The following is an 18,786-nucleotide window of genomic DNA, read 5'->3' as shown; positions in this document are numbered from 1 at the left end:
GAGCACGTAGGGCTTTGAACCCAAATACGTTACCCACAATGGAAGTAAACATGTTAGTAACGGAACCCTCCTCAAATAGGTCTAATGGATAAGCTACATAACAGATCCATTGGCTGTCTTCCCCAGCAACAGGCTCGATGTGATAGCATCGTCCTTTGTAACGATCAAGACTGGTAAGTCCATCAGTCCAAACAGTTGTCCATGTACCAGTAGAAGATTCGGCAGCTACTGCAGCCCCTGCTTCTTCGGGCGGAACCCCAGGCTGAGGACTTACTCGGAATGCTGCCAAGATATCAGTATCCTTAGTTTCATACTCTGGGGTGTAGTAAGTCAATTTATAATCTTTAACACCAGCTTGAAATCCAACACCTGCTTTAGTTTCTGTTTGTGGTGACATAAGTCCCTCCCTACAACTCTTGAATTAAGAATTCTCACAATAACAGGGTCTACTCGATGTTAATTAGGCGTAAATGAAACTTTAGCAAAAATCTCGTAAAACAAAAAGGATATTCAATTAATATAATATCAACTCATTAAAGAAAATTGAGGGCATGCTTAGGTTAATGAATATGTTTCATTCATATATAATGCGTACACCCTGTGTATGTTCTATCCTATAGGAATTCCACTATAGGAATTCGATAGGAATTGAGTTGTTGTTATGGTAAGTTAACACGGTTCGTTATTAAACCATGGATTTGATTTACCAAATCCATCATTATTGTATACTCTTTGATAGGTATAGCGCAACCCAAATTAATCCCTAATCCTTATTTTACAAGTTCTTAATAGGTCTCTTTTCTTATTTGGAATGCAAATACCTAACTAAATACTAATAAAATTCTTTGTTGACAGCAATCTATGCTTCACAGTAGTATATATTTTGTATATCGAAGTCCTAGATAGGAAAGTAGAGTAGGCACAGATCCTCCACAAAAGGCAAAATGTATATGAAAAAAAGATTGATTGAACTTTCCAACGGACTCATTCCATGAGTAAACGATTGAATGGGATTCGCTTGGGCAACGAAATCAAGTCCTGGTCCCCTTTTCTCTCTTATTGAATTAACTAATTCATTTCCTTTTTACTTTTGGATTTTTTTTGATTTGATTTGGCATTATTCAACAATAAAAAAAGAAAAATTTCGACAAATTCCTTTTTTTTAATTATGTGATAATTATGAGAACCAATCCTACTACTTCTCGTCCCGGGGTTTCCACAAGTGAAGAAAAAAGTACAGGTCGTATCGATCAAATTATTGGACCCGTGCTGGATGTCACTTTTCCCCCGGGCAAGTTACCTTATATTTATAACGCTTTAGTAGTCCAGAGTAGAGACACTGCCGATAAGCAAATTAATGTGACTTGTGAGGTACAACAATTATTAGGAAATAATCGAGTTAGAGCTGTAGCTATGAGTGCTACGGACGGGTTGATGAGAGGAATGGAAGTGATTGACACGGGAGCTCCTCTCAGTGTTCCGGTCGGTGGAGCTACTCTCGGACGAATTTTCAACGTTCTTGGGGAGCCTGTTGACAATTTGGGTCCTGTAGATAGTAGTGCAACGTTCCCTATTCATAGATCTGCGCCTGCCTTTATCGAGTTAGATACGAAATTATCCATCTTTGAAACAGGTATTAAGGTCGTCGATCTTTTAGCTCCTTATCGACGTGGAGGAAAAATAGGACTATTTGGGGGGGCTGGAGTAGGTAAAACAGTACTGATCATGGAATTAATCAATAACATTGCTAAAGCTCATGGGGGCGTATCCGTATTCGGTGGAGTAGGGGAACGGACTCGTGAAGGAAATGATCTTTATATGGAAATGAAGGAATCCGGAGTAATTAATGAAAAAAATATTGAAGAATCAAAGGTAGCTCTAGTCTATGGCCAAATGAATGAACCACCGGGAGCTCGTATGAGAGTTGGTTTAACTGCCCTAACTATGGCAGAATATTTCCGAGATGTTAATAAGCAAGACGTGCTTTTATTTATCGATAATATCTTTCGTTTTGTTCAAGCAGGATCAGAGGTATCCGCTTTATTAGGGAGAATGCCCTCCGCAGTGGGTTATCAACCTACTCTTAGTACAGAAATGGGTTCTTTGCAAGAAAGAATTGCTTCTACTAAAAAGGGATCTATAACTTCGATTCAAGCAGTTTATGTACCTGCGGACGATTTGACCGACCCTGCCCCTGCCACAACATTTGCACATTTGGATGCTACTACCGTACTTTCCAGAGGATTAGCTTCCAAGGGTATTTATCCAGCAGTAGATCCTTTAGATTCAACATCAACTATGTTACAGCCTCGGATCGTTGGCAACGAACATTATGAAACTGCGCAAAGAGTTAAGGAAACTTTACAACGTTACAAAGAACTTCAGGACATTATCGCAATTCTTGGCTTGGATGAATTATCGGAAGAGGATCGTTTAACTGTAGCAAGAGCAAGAAAAATTGAGCGTTTCTTATCACAACCGTTCTTTGTGGCAGAAGTTTTTACTGGTTCTCCAGGAAAGTATGTTGCTCTTGCGGAAACTATTAGGGGATTTCAACTAATCCTTTCCGGAGAATTAGACGGCCTACCTGAACAGGCTTTTTATTTGGTGGGTAACATCGATGAAGCTAGCACGAAAGCTATAACCTTAGAAGAGGAGAACAAATCGCAGAAATGAAATTAAATCTTTATGTACTGACTCCTAAGCGAATTATTTGGGATTGTGAAGTGAAAGAAATCATTTTATCCACGAATAGTGGCCAAATTGGCGTATTACCAAACCACGCCCCTATTAACACAGCAGTAGATATGGGTCCTTTGAGAATACGCCTCCTCAACGACCAATGGTTAACGGCGGTTCTGTGGAGCGGTTTTGCGAGAATAGTTAATAATGAGATCATCATTTTAGGAAATGATGCGGAACTGGGTAGTGATATTGATCCGGAAGAAGCTCAAAAGGCACTTGAAATAGCCGAAGCTAACTTGAGTAAAGCTGAGGGTACGAAAGATTTGGTTGAAGCGAAGCTCGCTCTCAGACGAGCTAGGATACGAATCGAGGCTGTCAATTGGATTCCCCCATCCAATTGAAGACAATCCAGTGGTTTATAGTTGATACAAAGAAAAAGGGAAGAGGGGTAGAAAAAGTTATTAGATAGCGAAGCGAAGTAAGTCCAATGCTATCTAGTAATTTTTCTACCTACTTACCTACTATTGGATTTGAACCAATGACTCCCGCCGTATGAAAGCAATACTCTAACCACTGAGTTAAGTAGGCAATTTATCACCACAAAGGAAGACCCATTACTTCGATCGATTATATATTGAATCCCTTTTCTAAGCAATACCGCTCTGTTATTGGTCTGTTATATACTAAATACTAAACTAAATACTAAACAGATACAGATCAAAGGGATATCCTCTGGCATTAGAAAATATTCATCTTGACAAGAAATTCTCTATATGTTAAGATATCTCTGATAAGGGCTATAGCTCAGTTCGGTAGAGCAACTCGTTTACACGTGCGCCAATGCTTTTCAAAGGAGCTTATTATGCAATGAACATAATCGATCTTATTGCAAAATCAATGTCTTACTTCATAGATTCGAGAGAATAGGAGAACAGTAGCCTGACAAACAGTCGGTTCAGTCCGATTCAGGTGCCAATTCAGGTGCCTAATCAAATAGAACCCTTATGGATTTGCTAGTTGATAAGGTAAATATCCAGCCCACTAAATGCTAGGCGTAATGAGGATAAGGGCCTCCAAAAAACTTCTTTTCGTTCTATGAACTTTAAGGTGTATGAAGTCTCATAGTTAACTCTTGCAGTGGAACGATAGAGACTCCATTTCACTTAGGTTGATTTAATTTAGACCAGAGGCAGACCTAAGTCAAGGTAATCCTCCTTTGAAACACTTTGGTATTGCTCCTAGATAGATCATAATACAAAAAATCAATCAGAGCACAGGGAGCCATCTCATTATCTTTCCGTAAAGAAAAACTATGGTGGACTAACTGATCTTTAAATCAGTTTATGAAAGAGCCCAATGCAAAAAAATGCATGTTGGGTCTTTGAAACAGTTCAAATCATTTCGATAATAATCCGTTTGATCTGTTTTACCGAGAAGGTCTACGGTTCGAATCCGTATAGCCCTAATATGCCCTTTTTTCTATTTTAGGATCTCTATCCTATGTTTTCTTTAGTTTAGTATAGTTTTCATTTTCGCATTAGTATTTGTTTATAGACTGGATAGGCGCCTGCGACATAGAATAGAGATAAAAGCATTACCAAAGGCTCATTCATCGAAAATCAAAATCATACAGACAGGAAAAGAAAAACGAAAAATAGAAAAAATAAAGTAAAGAGTAAATAAGAAAACAGAATATTCTGTCTCATAGTTCTGAAATAGAGTTCTTTATTTTTATTTTTATAGTATTACTTCTCATTATACTGCATAGATTAGTCCTACTATCTTAATTAGGTTCTAATTATTCTAATTAGTAGTATTCTCATTTTTATTTAATAGTCTCTTATTATTATTAAATAGTAAATAAAGGATAGAGCTATTCTTTTTTTATAGAGATTCTAGAGAAAGCGAGACAAAGTGAAACGATAAAGTTTTCTTTATATAAGAATTAGATCTACATACACCATATCTAAATAGAATGGAAATCCAAAAGAAAGGGAGTTGGGATTCCATTGGATGAATCTTTAAAGAAGATGCAGCACAGAGGAAACAAAGGCTAAACTAAGCGCTTTTGTTTGAACAAAAAAGATTCTTGTTTCACCGAGGAAAAGAGAGAAGTTCTGGATAAATTGACAATGCTGAATTGAATTGACTAATTTAAGTTCCGCCTATTCCACATTAATGGGAGTACATTATGTTTCTGCTTCACGAATATGATATTTTTTGGACATTTCTAATAATAGCAAGCCTTATTCCTATTTTGGCATTTTCGATTTCAGGGCTTTTAGCCCCGGTTAGTGAAGGACCAGAGAAGCTTTCTAGTTATGAATCGGGTATAGAACCCATGGGAGGGGCTTGGGTACAATTCCGAATACGCTATTATATGTTTGCGCTCGTTTTTGTTGTTTTTGATGTGGAAACCGTCTTTCTATACCCTTGGGCAATGAGTTTCGACGTATTGGGTGTATCCGTTTTTATCGAAGCTTTGATTTTCGTGCTTATCTTAGTTGTCGGTTTAGTTTATGCATGGCGAAAAGGAGCCTTGGAATGGTCTTAACTGAATATTTAGACAAAAAAAAAGAAGGAAAAGATTCTATTGAGACAGTTATGAATTTGATTGAGTTTCCCTTACTTGACCAAACAAGTTCCAATTCTGTTATTTCAACTACACTAAATGATCTTTCGAATTGGTCAAGACTCTCCAGTTTATGGCCCCTTCTATACGGTACCAGTTGTTGTTTCATTGAATTTGCTTCATTAATAGGTTCACGATTCGATTTTGATCGTTATGGATTGGTACCAAGATCAAGTCCTAGGCAAGCAGACCTAATTTTAACAGCCGGTACGGTAACAATGAAAATGGCTCCGTCTTTAGTGAGATTATACGAGCAAATGCCTGAACCAAAATACGTCATTGCTATGGGAGCCTGTACTATTACAGGGGGAATGTTCAGTACGGATTCCTATAGTACTGTTCGGGGAGTTGATAAGTTAATTCCTGTGGATGTCTACTTGCCGGGCTGCCCTCCTAAACCGGAGGCAGTTATAGATGCCCTAACAAAACTTCGTAAGAAGATATCGCGAGAAATAGTTGAGGATCGAACTCTATCTCAAAATAAAAAAAGATGTTTTACTACCAGTCACAAGCTTTATGTTAGGCGCAGTACTCATACAGGAACTTATGAGCAAGAATTGCTCTATCAATCACCATCGACATTAGATATATCTTCTGAAACTTTTTTAAAATCCAAAAGTCCAGTACCTTCCTACAAATTAGTGAATTAGGAGGGGGGGGCTCTTTTGTGTAGAAAAAGAAAAAGCAGAGCAATCTTTCAAACTTGCATCCGAAATGGGAAATATTTATACAAAGAGGGAGAGATGAAGACAATGCAGCAGGGTTGGTTATCTAATTGGCTAGTCAAACATGAGGTGGTTCATAGATCTTTGGGCTTTGATCACCGAGGAATAGAGACTTTACAAATAAAAGCAGGGGATTGGGATTCCATTGCTGTCATTTTATATGTATATGGTTATAATTATTTACGCTCCCAATGTGCTTATGATGTAGCACCCGGTGGATCTTTAGCTAGCGTGTATCATCTTACAAGAATACAATACGGTATAGATAATCCAGAAGAAGTCTGCATAAAAGTCTTTGCCCAAAAGGATAATCCTAGAATTCCGTCTGTCTTCTGGATTTGGAGAAGTGCCGATTTTCAAGAACGCGAATCTTATGATATGGTGGGAATCTCTTATGATAATCATCCGCGCCTTAAACGTATCCTAATGCCTGAAAGTTGGATAGGCTGGCCCTTACGTAAGGACTATATAACCCCCAATTTTTATGAAATACAAGATGCTCATTGAATGATAAGAAATTCGTGCTCACTTATACAACACAACTCCAGATTTTATTCAAGTCAAGGAATATTTTTAGGTTCTTTTCCTAGATGAAACGGAATACCTATTTATAATTAATTCCTATTATACAAAAGCATTCCAGATAGACTGAGCCAAAAAAGGGTTTCATTTGGATTCCCCTATTTTGAAAATCACATATTAATTTCCTTCATATGAACAGAAAAATAGGATGACTCAAAGAAGTTCTCTACCAGGAACTTTGTATCGCGCACATGACTTAGCACAACTAGGAAAATAAGATAAGATAAAGATAAGCAAGACTAAAAAAATATTCGTCGGAATAGTGGAATACAAAATAAAGAAACGCAAAAAAATAAAGGGGAACCTAATCTCACCCCCTTCCTTATCATAAAGAAAGGGTATATTTTAAAACTTCTCTAAAAAGAAGTGCCTCTATATTTATATTATAGATTTATCCACTTAGATGAATAAATCATACTCTATCTATATTATATATTATTAATAAATATGTATCACAATCCATCTCGAGGTATTTGGATCAATACCTATTCGGTGGATCTTTTTTTTTCTCTGCCAGGAACCAGATTTGAACTGGTGACACGAGGATTTTCAGTCCTCTGCTCTACCAACTGAGCTATCCTGACCTTTTCTTGTGCATCATCCTAGTAGAGTATTTGTATCTATGTCAATTAAAAGGACTAAAAAATCAATTAAAGTATTTCAAATTCAAAATTTGAAAGGGGGGGGGTAGCCCTATGCATTGTGCATGGTTTACTTAAATAATACTTAAAAATAGAGTGAATAACCAAGATTTCTTGCCGATACTCTAATAAAAAAGAAATCTATTCAATGAATAGGATAAGATCCATTGAGTTCTCTTCGCATTCCTTTCCTTTGTGAAAGAGTAGAATGAGAAAGCTAATGAATCTTAAACCCATTGATAAAAAGAAAAAAAAAGAGGATTTGGGGATAGAGGGACTTGAACCCTCACAACTTAAAAAGTCGACGGATTTTCCTTTTACTAGAAATTTCATTGTTGTCAGTATTGACATGTAGAATGGGACTCTCTCTTTGTCCTCGTCCGATTAATCCACTTTCTTTTTAAAAGTTCTCAAAACTTTGAATTTGAATTGAAGAATTTGATTATTCAATATTCGAATGGAGTGGATTCACAATAATTCAAAATAAAATTATGATATGAGTTTTTTATTTCATAATCATTTCGAATTTTATTTTGAAATTTTAAAAAAGATAAAGAACCTATATTATAATATGAGTTCTGTGATTAATCGTTTGCTATGTCAGTATCTATACGTGTTTATTAAATGTATAAAGTATAAAACCCCTCTTTCTCTAATTTAGAATTAGAAGGAATTCCACTAACAACACAACGTAATTAACTCGATTCGTTAGAACAGCTTCCATTGAGTCTCTGCACCTATCCTTTTCCTTTGTATTCTAGTTCGAGAATCCCTTCTCAAAACACGGATTTGGCTCAGGATTGCCCTTTTTTAATTCCAGGGTTTCTCTGAATTTGGAAGTTACCACTTAGCAGGTTTCCATACCAAGGCTCAATACAATCAAGTCCGTAGCGTCTACCGATTTCGCCATATCCCCACTTCCCTCTTCTTTGAGACCAGGATTCCTTGTGTAATTTCATCCATCTCTTAGTTTTTTTTTTGAATCATTGAGTTCATCACTCAACGTAGTCTAGCAGTTCAGTTCGACTCTATTTGAGAGACCCCGCTTGCTTATTGCAATTCTGAATTACATTGATTCTATCCTTGATGTATTTGCAATTCAATCCGAATCAATATATCCAAAACTTTTTATCTCCCCCACCTCCCGTCTTACTTTTTTATAGTATTCGAAATTATACTATAACGCTGGATATTTATTCTTTTTTTCTAATCAGAATTATCAATTTTATTTACTCTGACTTTATGTTCCCCTTAGTGAAATATTAATCCTCAAATTATTAACAAATAATAAAGTCTATAATGATCGAATGAAAATACCCATAAAGTCTATAATTTTCTTTTTAAATATCCTATAGTTAAGCATATCAAGCTAACTTTATCTTTAAGAAGTTTTAGTATTTTTTTATTTAGTATTTTTTTATAAGTAGAACTTCAAATTTAGAACTAGTTAATAGCTAAGAGTAATAACTAATATCTGAGATTTTACGGATTTCCTATACTATACCTATTTCTATTTGTTACACTATTTCCGTTATGTAAGCCCACTTAGCTCAGAGGTTAGAGCATCGCATTTGTAATGCGAGGGTCATCGGTTCAAATCCGATAGTCGGCTTTTTTTTTCTCTATCGATGTTCTACGAACAAGAATCTCTTTTTTTCCGAATTAAATGGAGAATCCAGGATCTTTTATGTTTTTTACCTTACTATTTTGCTAGATACAAAACAATAAAATAAATAATATATATACAAAAAATACAAAAAATACAGATTTTGATGAAATTCCATTTTTTGTGGTACTTTAGTTGATTTTACTCTGTTTATCCTGTAGTTTAATTCAGTTTTAATTTCGATGTATTCTGTAATGTAAATACAATGAAATTAATTGTGTAAAATGAAATTTCAATAAAAAAAAGGAGTCTTCATGTCCCGTTATCGAGGACCTCGTTTAAAAAAAATACGCCGTTTGGGAGCTTTACCAGGACTCACTAGAAAAACACCTAAATCCGGAAGTAATCTTAAAAAAAAATTCAATTCTGGGAAAAAGGAGCAATATCGTATTCGTCTTCAAGAAAAACAGAAATTGCGTTTTCATTATGGTCTGACAGAACGACAATTACTTAGATATGTACATATCGCTGGAAAAGCAAAAAGGTCAACAGGCCAGGTTTTACTACAATTACTTGAAATGCGTTTGGATAATATCCTTTTTCGATTGGGTATGGCTTCAACCATTCCTGGGGCCCGCCAATTAGTCAACCATAGACATATTTTAGTTAATGGCCGTATAGTCAATATACCAAGTTTTCGTTGCAAACCCCGAGATATTATTACTACGAAAGATAACCAAAGATCAAAAGGTCTGGTTCAAAATTATATTGCTTCATCGGACCCGGGGAAATTGCCAAGCCATTTGACGATTGACACATTGGAATATAAAGGACTAGTAAATAAAATCCTAGATAGGAAGTGGGTCGGTCTCAAAATAAATGAGTTGTTAGTTGTAGAATATTACTCTCGTCAGACTTGAACTTAATGAAAAAAGGAAAGGTTCATAGAATTTTCTTCCCCTTCCCCTTTCCCCGAACTAAATAGCCCTAAGACCATTACCATTAATTCGTATTTTCCCATCAACTAGCTAAAATTGATTAACCCTAGGATTAGGATCCTTTTTGCTTTTTTCCTCTATGTTTACATACCACAGTAATTTGCTATAGAGAATTTTTAATTTCTATTAAATAAAAATAAGATAATATAAGATATTATTACTGGAATAAATTGCTATTTGATTTGATACATTGTGATCCTTAACGTTGATGAATTAAGAAAAACGGAAAGAGAGGGATTCGAACCCTCGGTAAACAAAAGTCTACATAGCAGTTCCAATGCTACGCCTTGAACCGCTCGGCCATCTTTCCTACATAACTTATTATGGAAAATAAACTGAGTGAATAGCGAGTTTTCTTATTCCTGCAGTACAGGTACAACCGCAACCGCTCGGGGGTTCCCTAGTTCTATTGGAAAAATTCCTTTTGATCTAGGTGGAAGGATACAGGATTTTTTACTAGAAATTGCGCTCGCTATAAAATAAAAGTTTTAATTTAGGTTTTCCCGCAACTAAAGAAAAAGAGAATGCAAGAATTCTTCTTATTGCATAATAAAATAAAGAAACCTTAGAATTCCGTTTGCATAAGATACGCTACACCATTGAAATCAAAAATAGAGTATGAGACAATTAATAACTTTGAAAACACGAAATAGTTGATGACATAAGTTGTTGTTCAGAAATAGGAAAGTGGAATGAAATCCAGTCTTAGTCAAATATTGCATATCTCTTCGTGTCCAAGCAGAAGGAAAAGGATACAATTTGAGCTGAGCGGAAAATCCATATCTCTCTTATCCATTTAAAACATATGGATTTAGAGCATATGGATCAATCTATTTATAATTATAAGAATCGAATGTGTTTGTTTTTATGTTATTTTGTGAAGGAATGAAAACAATTCTATATAGAATGGCTTGGGAATTATGCCTAGATCCCGTGTAAATGGAAATTTCATTGATAAGACCTTCTCAATTATAGCCAATATTTTATTGCGAATAATTCCGACAACCTCAGGAGAAAAAAAGGCATTTACTTATTATAGAGATGGTGCGATTTGACTCTTTTTTTTTTTGCTTTTTTTTAGACCTACCTATACCTCAGTCTTAGGAAAAAGAAAAGGGGTTGGCATAGAGAGAACCAAATTTGTAAAGCAAGCAAACCCACGCTTCGGGAAGGTGAGGCGAACTAACAATTCCTTCCGTCGTGTATCCTCGATTGATGCGGCTTCAGATACTTCAATTGTAGATTTGAGTATTGAGCGAAAGGTTACACCTACAGGATATGGTATGGTATGGATTACAGGCCACTCTATTAGTATCCGTAGGCAGCATAGGGGAGAAAAGCACTACACCTAGAAATAGGAATCAACAAGAGAAAAACTTTGGTAGAAATTACCCCTTTCCTGATCGGTATCAGGGCTGGGAAGAATGGTTGGGATAACAAACAACCATCAGGTTTGTACTTTGGATACCCCTATAACCATCAAAGATCGTTGAAGTAGCTAATTCCTCTAAATAGGAGGCGTTGAGAACAAAGAAATTATTGGAGCTATCGTTTTCCTCTAGCATTAATAGAATTCATTGGTGTTAAGAAAAACCTCTTGTGGGAAGGTTGGCTAGAGATTTCTTGGAAAAATACCAGCCCCTTTCGGTTCATAATGAGACGGGACTAATTCTATTTTGATTCTATAGATTAAGATTATTTCGCTTAGTACTATTATGTACAGAAGGGAGGAGCCGTATGAGATGAAAACCTCATGTACGGTTTTGGAACGGAGATTTTTTGAATAGAATGAACGACCGTAACGGATGTTGGCTCAATCCGAAGGAAATTATGCGGAAGCTTTGCAAAATTATTATGAAGCTACGCGACTAGAAATCGATCCCTATGATCGAAGTTATATACTCTATAACATAGGCCTTATACACACAAGCAATGGAGAGCATACAAAGGCTTTGGAATATTATTTCCGGGCACTAGAACGAAACCCCTTCTTACCGCAAGCTTTTAATAATATGGCCGTGATCTGTCATTACGTGCGACTATCTCCACTATAGAAAGACAAAAAAAGAGAGGATCAAATTTTCTAGTAAATACTGGAAAAAAGGGCTTTCTACATAGGGATCGTAAAAACAACGATTTTTCCCTATCAGCTGTAGGAAGGAAGGACACTTCACGAGAATCAAAAAACGAAGAAAGTATGGCCTATACTACTACTCTATGGATAAAGTTTCTCAAATTGATAGAGAAAGCACCGTAAAGATCAATTAGTGAGCGACTGGGTCGATACAACTAAAAAAAACTGCTTACTTATCCCATGATATGGGGCAAAATTTAGGAATCCGCTTATGTAATAGAGCCGATCCACTAAGGGATTAAGCAGCGGTGTAGTATCAGATCCCAAAGATAGTAAGTTCTTTTTTCTTTCTTATGGAAAAAAGTCTTTTTCAAGGATTCTATAGAGATTTCATATATGAAACCGGGATAGTTACCTTTCAGAAAATTTGAACGAAGGCTCTATATCTATCTATGCTTCATTCTTCTGAAGGTGGGAAAAAAGATCAAACTAATTATTGAGAAAAATTAGGGTTTGAAACTTAGGTAATTAATTTCTTCTGCTTAACACAAGAACAAATTGGATCGATTTTTGATAAATCGAATTCAGTTAAGATAGGGGAAATTAAGATAGCAATTTCTGAGCCGTATGAGGTAGGAAACTCTCAAGTACGGTTCTAAGGGAAGGAACTGCCTATTCCGACCGAGGAGAACAGGCCATTCTAGAGGGTGATTCGGAAATTGCGGAAGCTTGGTTTGATCAAGCTGCTGAATATTGGAAACAAGCTATAGCGCTTACTCCGGGAAATTATATTGAAGCACAAAACTGGTTGAAGATTACGAAGCGCTTTGAATTTGAATAAGACCATGCTCCTTTTTTTTCCTAAAATGGATGGTTTGGTTGTTGATCCATTAATCAAATAAATTAGGTCGTAAGATCGAATCAAGAATTTCATTATATCCATTTCTTATACCTTCTATTTTATAAGATATTTCATAAGAATAAACCATAGGGATAGGGTCTAGAATAGAAGTAATAAAGTGAATAAAAAAAAGGGGGCCAATCTAAATATTGCTAATATATTAGAACCATCTTATTAATAATTCTAATGAGTTATCTTGGAATTTAGAATCAAATAAAAAATAAAAAACCCTATATTATGCTCAAGGAAAGTAGATATAGATAGGAGCTTATGCCCTAAAAAAAAATACACTAGTTTCTTAAATTTAAAATAAAAAAGATTTTTTCTTACGCCGAGAAATATTTGTTTTTTCAAGATAAACAATGTCCGTTAGGCACCTAACCTTTATGTCATAATAGATCCGAACACTTGCCTCGGATTGACTTTAATATATAATTGCTCCAGTGAATAACTAAAAAAAAAGAAGGGTGGTAGTATAGTAAAGAAAAGAACTAATCACAATATCTATCTTTCAAAATCTATCTTTCAAAATCTATCTTTCAAAGATTCACTAAAAAAAAAGACAGTTGGCGGGTCTCTTTGTATGTCTTGTCCGGAAAGAGGAGGAGTTAATGATTATTCGTTCGCCGGAACCAGAAGTAAAAATTGTTGTGGATAGGGATCCTGTAAAAACATCTTTTGAGGAATGGGCGAGACCCGGCCATTTCTCAAGAACACTAGCTAAGGGCCCTGATACTACCACTTGGATCTGGAACCTACATGCTGATGCTCACGATTTCGATAGTCATACTGGTGATTTGGAGGAGATTTCTAGAAAAGTTTTTAGTGCTCATTTCGGGCAACTTTCCATTATCTTTCTTTGGTTGAGTGGCATGTACTTTCATGGTGCCCGTTTTTCCAATTATGAAGCATGGCTAAGTGATCCTACTCACATTGGACCCAGTGCTCAGGTAGTTTGGCCTATAGTAGGGCAAGAAATATTGAATGGTGATGTAGGTGGGGGTTTCCGAGGAATCCAAATAACCTCTGGTTTTTTTCAGCTTTGGCGAGCATCTGGAATAACTAGTGAATTACAACTCTATTGTACTGCAATTGGTGCATTGGTTTTTGCAGCGTTAATGCTTTTTGCTGGTTGGTTCCATTATCACAAAGCCGCTCCCAAATTGGCCTGGTTCCAAGATGTAGAATCCATGTTGAATCACCACTTAGCGGGATTATTAGGACTTGGGTCTCTTTCTTGGGCGGGACACCAAATTCATGTATCTTTACCAATTAACCAATTTCTTGACGCTGGGGTGGATCCTAAAGAGATACCACTTCCTCATGAATTTATCTTGAATCGGGACCTTTTGGCTCAACTTTATCCTAGTTTTGCCGAAGGAGCAACCCCTTTTTTCACTTTAAATTGGTCCAAATACGCAGAATTTCTGACTTTTCGTGGAGGACTAGATCCAGTAACCGGTGGTCTCTGGCTGACCGATATTGCACACCATCATTTAGCTATTGCTATTCTTTTCCTAATCGCAGGTCATATGTATAGGACCAACTGGGGTATTGGCCATGGACTTAAAGATATTTTGGAGGCTCACAAGGGCCCATTTACAGGACAAGGCCATAAGGGTCTTTATGAAATCTTAACAACGTCATGGCATGCTCAATTATCTCTTAACCTAGCTATGCTAGGCTCTACAACCATTGTTGTAGCTCATCATATGTATTCTATGCCTCCCTATCCATACCTAGCTACTGACTATGGTACACAACTTTCCTTGTTCACACACCACATGTGGATTGGCGGATTTCTAATAGTCGGTGCTGCTGCACATGCAGCAATTTTTATGGTAAGAGACTATGATCCAACTACTCGATACAACGATCTATTAGATCGCGTCCTTAGACACCGCGATGCAATCATATCCCACCTTAACTGGGTATGTATATTTCTAGGTTTTCACAGTTTTGGCTTGTACATTCATAATGATACCATGAGTGCTTTAGGCCGTCCACAAGATATGTTTTCGGATACCGCCATACAATTACAACCTATCTTTGCTCAATGGGTACAAAATATCCATGCTACTGCGCCTGGCGTAACAGCTCCTGGTGCAACAACAAGTACTAGCTTAACGTGGGGAGGCGGCGAGTTAGTAGCAGTAGGTGGCAAAGTGGCTTTGTTACCGATTCCATTAGGAACCGCAGATTTTTTAGTCCATCACATTCATGCATTTACCATACATGTGACTGTATTAATACTTTTGAAAGGTGTTTTATTTGCTCGGAGTTCCCGTTTGATACCCGATAAAGCAAATCTAGGTTTTCGCTTTCCTTGCGATGGGCCTGGCCGAGGGGGAACATGTCAAGTATCTGCTTGGGATCATGTTTTCTTAGGTTTATTCTGGATGTACAATGCAATTTCGGTAGTCATTTTCCATTTCAGTTGGAAAATGCAGTCGGATGTTTGGGGTACCATAAGTGATCAAGGGGTGGTAACTCATATTACAGGGGGAAACTTTGCACAGAGTTCCATTACGATTAATGGGTGGCTTCGAGATTTCTTGTGGGCACAGGCATCGCAAGTCATTCAGTCTTATGGTTCTTCATTATCTGCATATGGTCTTTTTTTCTTAGGTGCTCATTTTGTCTGGGCCTTCAGTTTAATGTTTTTATTCAGCGGCCGTGGTTATTGGCAAGAACTCATTGAATCTATCGTTTGGGCTCATAACAAATTAAAAGTTGCTCCTGCTACTCAGCCTAGAGCCTTGAGCATTATACAAGGACGTGCTGTAGGAGTAACCCATTACCTTCTGGGTGGAATTGCCACGACATGGGCATTCTTCTTAGCGAGAATTATTGCAGTAGGATAGTGGCTAGGAGGATTTGAAAGGCATTATGGAATTAAGATTTCCCAGGTTTAGCCAAGGCTTAGCTCAGGACCCCACTACTCGTCGTATTTGGTTTGGTATTGCTACCGCACATGATTTCGAAAGTCATGATGATATTACTGAAGAACGTCTTTATCAGAACATTTTTGCTTCTCACTTTGGGCAATTAGCAATAATCTTTCTATGGACGTCCGGAAATCTGTTTCATGTAGCTTGGCAAGGAAATTTTGAATCATGGATACAGGATCCTTTACACGTAAGACCTATTGCTCATGCGATTTGGGATCCTCATTTTGGTCAACCCGCTGTGGAAGCCTTTACTCGAGGAGGTGCTGCTGGTCCAGTGAATATTGCTTATTCTGGGGTTTATCAGTGGTGGTATACAATAGGATTACGCACCAATGAAGATCTTTATACTGGAGCTCTTTTTCTATTATTTCTTTCTACGCTGTCCTTAATAGCGAGTTGGTTACATCTACAACCCAAATGGAAACCAAGCCTTTCGTGGTTCAAAAACGCGGAATCTCGTCTCAATCATCATTTGTCAGGACTTTTCGGGGTAAGTTCTTTGGCTTGGACAGGACATTTAGTTCATGTTGCTATTCCCGCATCCAGGGGGGAGTACGTTCGATGGAATAATTTCTTAGATGTATTACCCTATCCCCAGGGGTTGGGACCCCTTTTGACGGGTCAGTGGAATCTTTATGCCCAAAACCCTGATTCGAGTAATCATTTATTTGGTACCGCTCAAGGAGCGGGAACTGCCATTCTAACTCTTCTTGGGGGATTCCATCCACAAACACAAAGTTTGTGGCTGACTGATATGGCTCACCATCATTTAGCTATTGCATTTATTTTTCTCATTGCCGGTCACATGTATCGAACTAACTTCGGAATTGGGCACAGTATTAAAGATCTTTTAGAAGCGCATACTCCTCCGGGGGGTCGATTAGGGCGTGGGCATAAGGGCCTTTATGACACAATCAACAATTCGATTCATTTTCAGTTAGGTCTTGCTCTAGCTTCTTTAGGGGTTATTACTTCCTTAGTAGCTCAACATATGTACTCTTTACCTCCTTATGCATTCATAGCACAAGACTTTACTACTCAAGCTGCTTTATATACTCATCACCAATATATTGCGGGGTTCATCATGACAGGGGCTTTTGCTCATGGAGCTATTTTTTTCATTAGGGATTACAATCCGGAACAGAATGAGGATAATGTATTGGCAAGAATGTTAGACCATAAAGAAGCTATCATATCTCATTTAAGTTGGGCTAGCCTCTTTCTAGGATTCCATACCTTGGGCCTTTATGTTCATAACGACGTCATGCTTGCTTTTGGTACTCCAGAAAAGCAAATCTTGATCGAACCTATATTTGCCCAATGGATACAATCTGCTCATGGCAAGACGACATATGGGTTCGATATACTCTTATCTTCAACGAATGGCCCCGCTTTCAATGCGGGTCGAAGCCTATGGTTGCCCGGATGGTTGAATGCTGTTAATGAGAATAGTAATTCGCTTTTCTTAACAATAGGACCTGGGGATTTCTTGGTTCATCATGCTATTGCTCTAGGTTTGCATACAACTACATTGATTTTAGTAAAGGGCGCTTTAGACGCACGCGGTTCCAAATTAATGCCGGATAAAAAGGATTTTGGGTATAGTTTTCCTTGTGACGGCCCAGGGCGCGGCGGTACTTGTGATATTTCTGCTTGGGACGCATTTTATTTGGCAGTTTTCTGGATGTTAAATACCATTGGGTGGGTTACTTTTTATTGGCATTGGAAACATATCACATTATGGCAGGGCAACGTTTCACAATTTAATGAATCCTCCACTTATTTGATGGGATGGTTAAGAGATTACCTATGGTTAAACTCTTCACAACTTATCAATGGATATAATCCTTTTGGGATGAATAGTTTATCGGTATGGGCTTGGATGTTCTTATTTGGACATCTTGTTTGGGCTACTGGATTTATGTTCTTAATTTCTTGGCGGGGGTATTGGCAGGAATTAATTGAGACTTTAGCATGGGCTCATGAACGCACACCTTTAGCTAATTTAATTCGCTGGAGAGATAAGCCTGTGGCTCTTTCCATTGTGCAAGCAAGATTGGTTGGATTAGCTCACTTTTCCGTGGGTTATATATTCACTTATGCAGCTTTCTTGATTGCCTCAACATCAGGCAAGTTTGGTTAATTTAGTTTGTTTTTTTGTACTGTATCAGCACCTAGTTCATTACTCTTGATAGAGAGGGAGGATCCGCCTTCTTAAATTTCTTTTTCTATTTATTTTTCCATCTAGGATTAGAACCGTATACTTGATAATAATAGCAACGGCACATTATGGCAAAAAAGAGTTTGATTCAGAGGGAGAAGAAGCGGCAGAAATTAGAACAGAAATATCATTTGATTCGTCAATCTTTAAAAAAAAAGATAAGAAGCAAAGTTTCTCCCTTGAGTTTGAGTGAAAAAACGAAAATGCGAGAAAAATTGCAATCCCTACCGCGTAATAGTGCACCTACACGCCTTCATCGACGTTGTTTTTTGACCGGAAGACCTAGAGCTAACTATCGACATTTTGGGCTATCCGGACACGTACTTCGAGAAATGGTTTATGAATGTTTATTACCGGGTGCAACAAGATCCAGTTGGTAAGGATAAAATACCCTTTCGTATTTGTATGGATTTCTGGAATTGATAATCATAGAGGAGCCCTCTTTACCATTCTGTATAAATGGACTATTCTATTTGTATAGATATGGTAGAGGGACGTATCGAACCCTCTTTTATCCACTAGTTACCCCTCTTTAGTTTAAGAGTATAGAGCAGTTTGGTAGCTCATAAGTCTCATAACCTTGGGGTTGCGGGTTCGATTCCCACTACCGGCCCCATACTCCTTCTTTAATGATATATGCATGATATATACATCATCCATTTGTATCTGGATTTTTTGATTTCCTAAAAGAGTTTTGGTCTAACAGTTTTTTCTCGGAAGAAGACAACAAATAAAAGAAAGAATAAAAGAAAGAATAAAATACGAAAGAA

General features: G+C 37.3%; 2 protein-coding genes and 3 non-coding genes across 5 annotated transcripts; 3 read left to right on the top strand and 2 right to left on the bottom strand.

Annotated features, from left to right (window-relative positions):
* Positions 1-798: 798 nt before the first annotated feature.
* On the top strand, positions 799-10,383 carry LOC123421984 (ATP synthase subunit beta, chloroplastic). Its single transcript, XM_045107640.1, has one exon. It carries the CDS (start codon positions 1,180-1,182, stop codon positions 2,674-2,676), a length of 1,497 nt encoding a protein of 498 aa, XP_044963575.1. The 5' UTR covers positions 799-1,179; the 3' UTR covers positions 2,677-10,383.
* Positions 7,136-7,208, bottom strand: TRNAF-GAA. The gene has a single exon. It is a non-coding gene; the product is annotated as a tRNA-Phe (tRNA).
* On the top strand, positions 8,805-8,877 carry TRNAT-UGU. Its single transcript has one exon. It is a non-coding gene; the product is annotated as a tRNA-Thr (tRNA).
* Positions 10,093-10,179, bottom strand: TRNAS-GGA. The gene has a single exon. It is a non-coding gene; the product is annotated as a tRNA-Ser (tRNA).
* Positions 10,384-15,366: 4,983 nt separating the features above from the next.
* LOC123421980 (photosystem I P700 chlorophyll a apoprotein A2) lies at positions 15,367-18,783 on the top strand. Its single transcript, XM_045107637.1, has one exon. The coding sequence runs from the start codon at positions 15,734-15,736 to the stop codon at positions 17,936-17,938; it is 2,205 nt and encodes a 734-aa protein (XP_044963572.1). The 5' UTR covers positions 15,367-15,733; the 3' UTR covers positions 17,939-18,783.
* Positions 18,784-18,786: the final 3 nt, after the last annotated feature.

This window comes from Hordeum vulgare, unplaced genomic scaffold (assembly GCF_904849725.1).
Source record: "Hordeum vulgare subsp. vulgare unplaced genomic scaffold, MorexV3_pseudomolecules_assembly, whole genome shotgun sequence".
NCBI lineage: Eukaryota > Viridiplantae > Streptophyta > Magnoliopsida > Poales > Poaceae > Hordeum > Hordeum vulgare.
The sequence above is the reverse complement of the archived record's forward strand: the minus strand, read 5'-3'. Positions and strand labels throughout refer to the sequence as shown.

Excerpts from the sequence above, each read along its gene's own strand:
- LOC123421984 (XM_045107640.1), top strand. The coding sequence starts at position 1,180 with ATGAGAACCAATCCTACTACTTCTCGTCCCGGGGTTTCCACAAGTGAA.
- LOC123421980 (XM_045107637.1), top strand. The coding sequence starts at position 15,734 with ATGGAATTAAGATTTCCCAGGTTTAGCCAAGGCTTAGCTCAGGACCCC.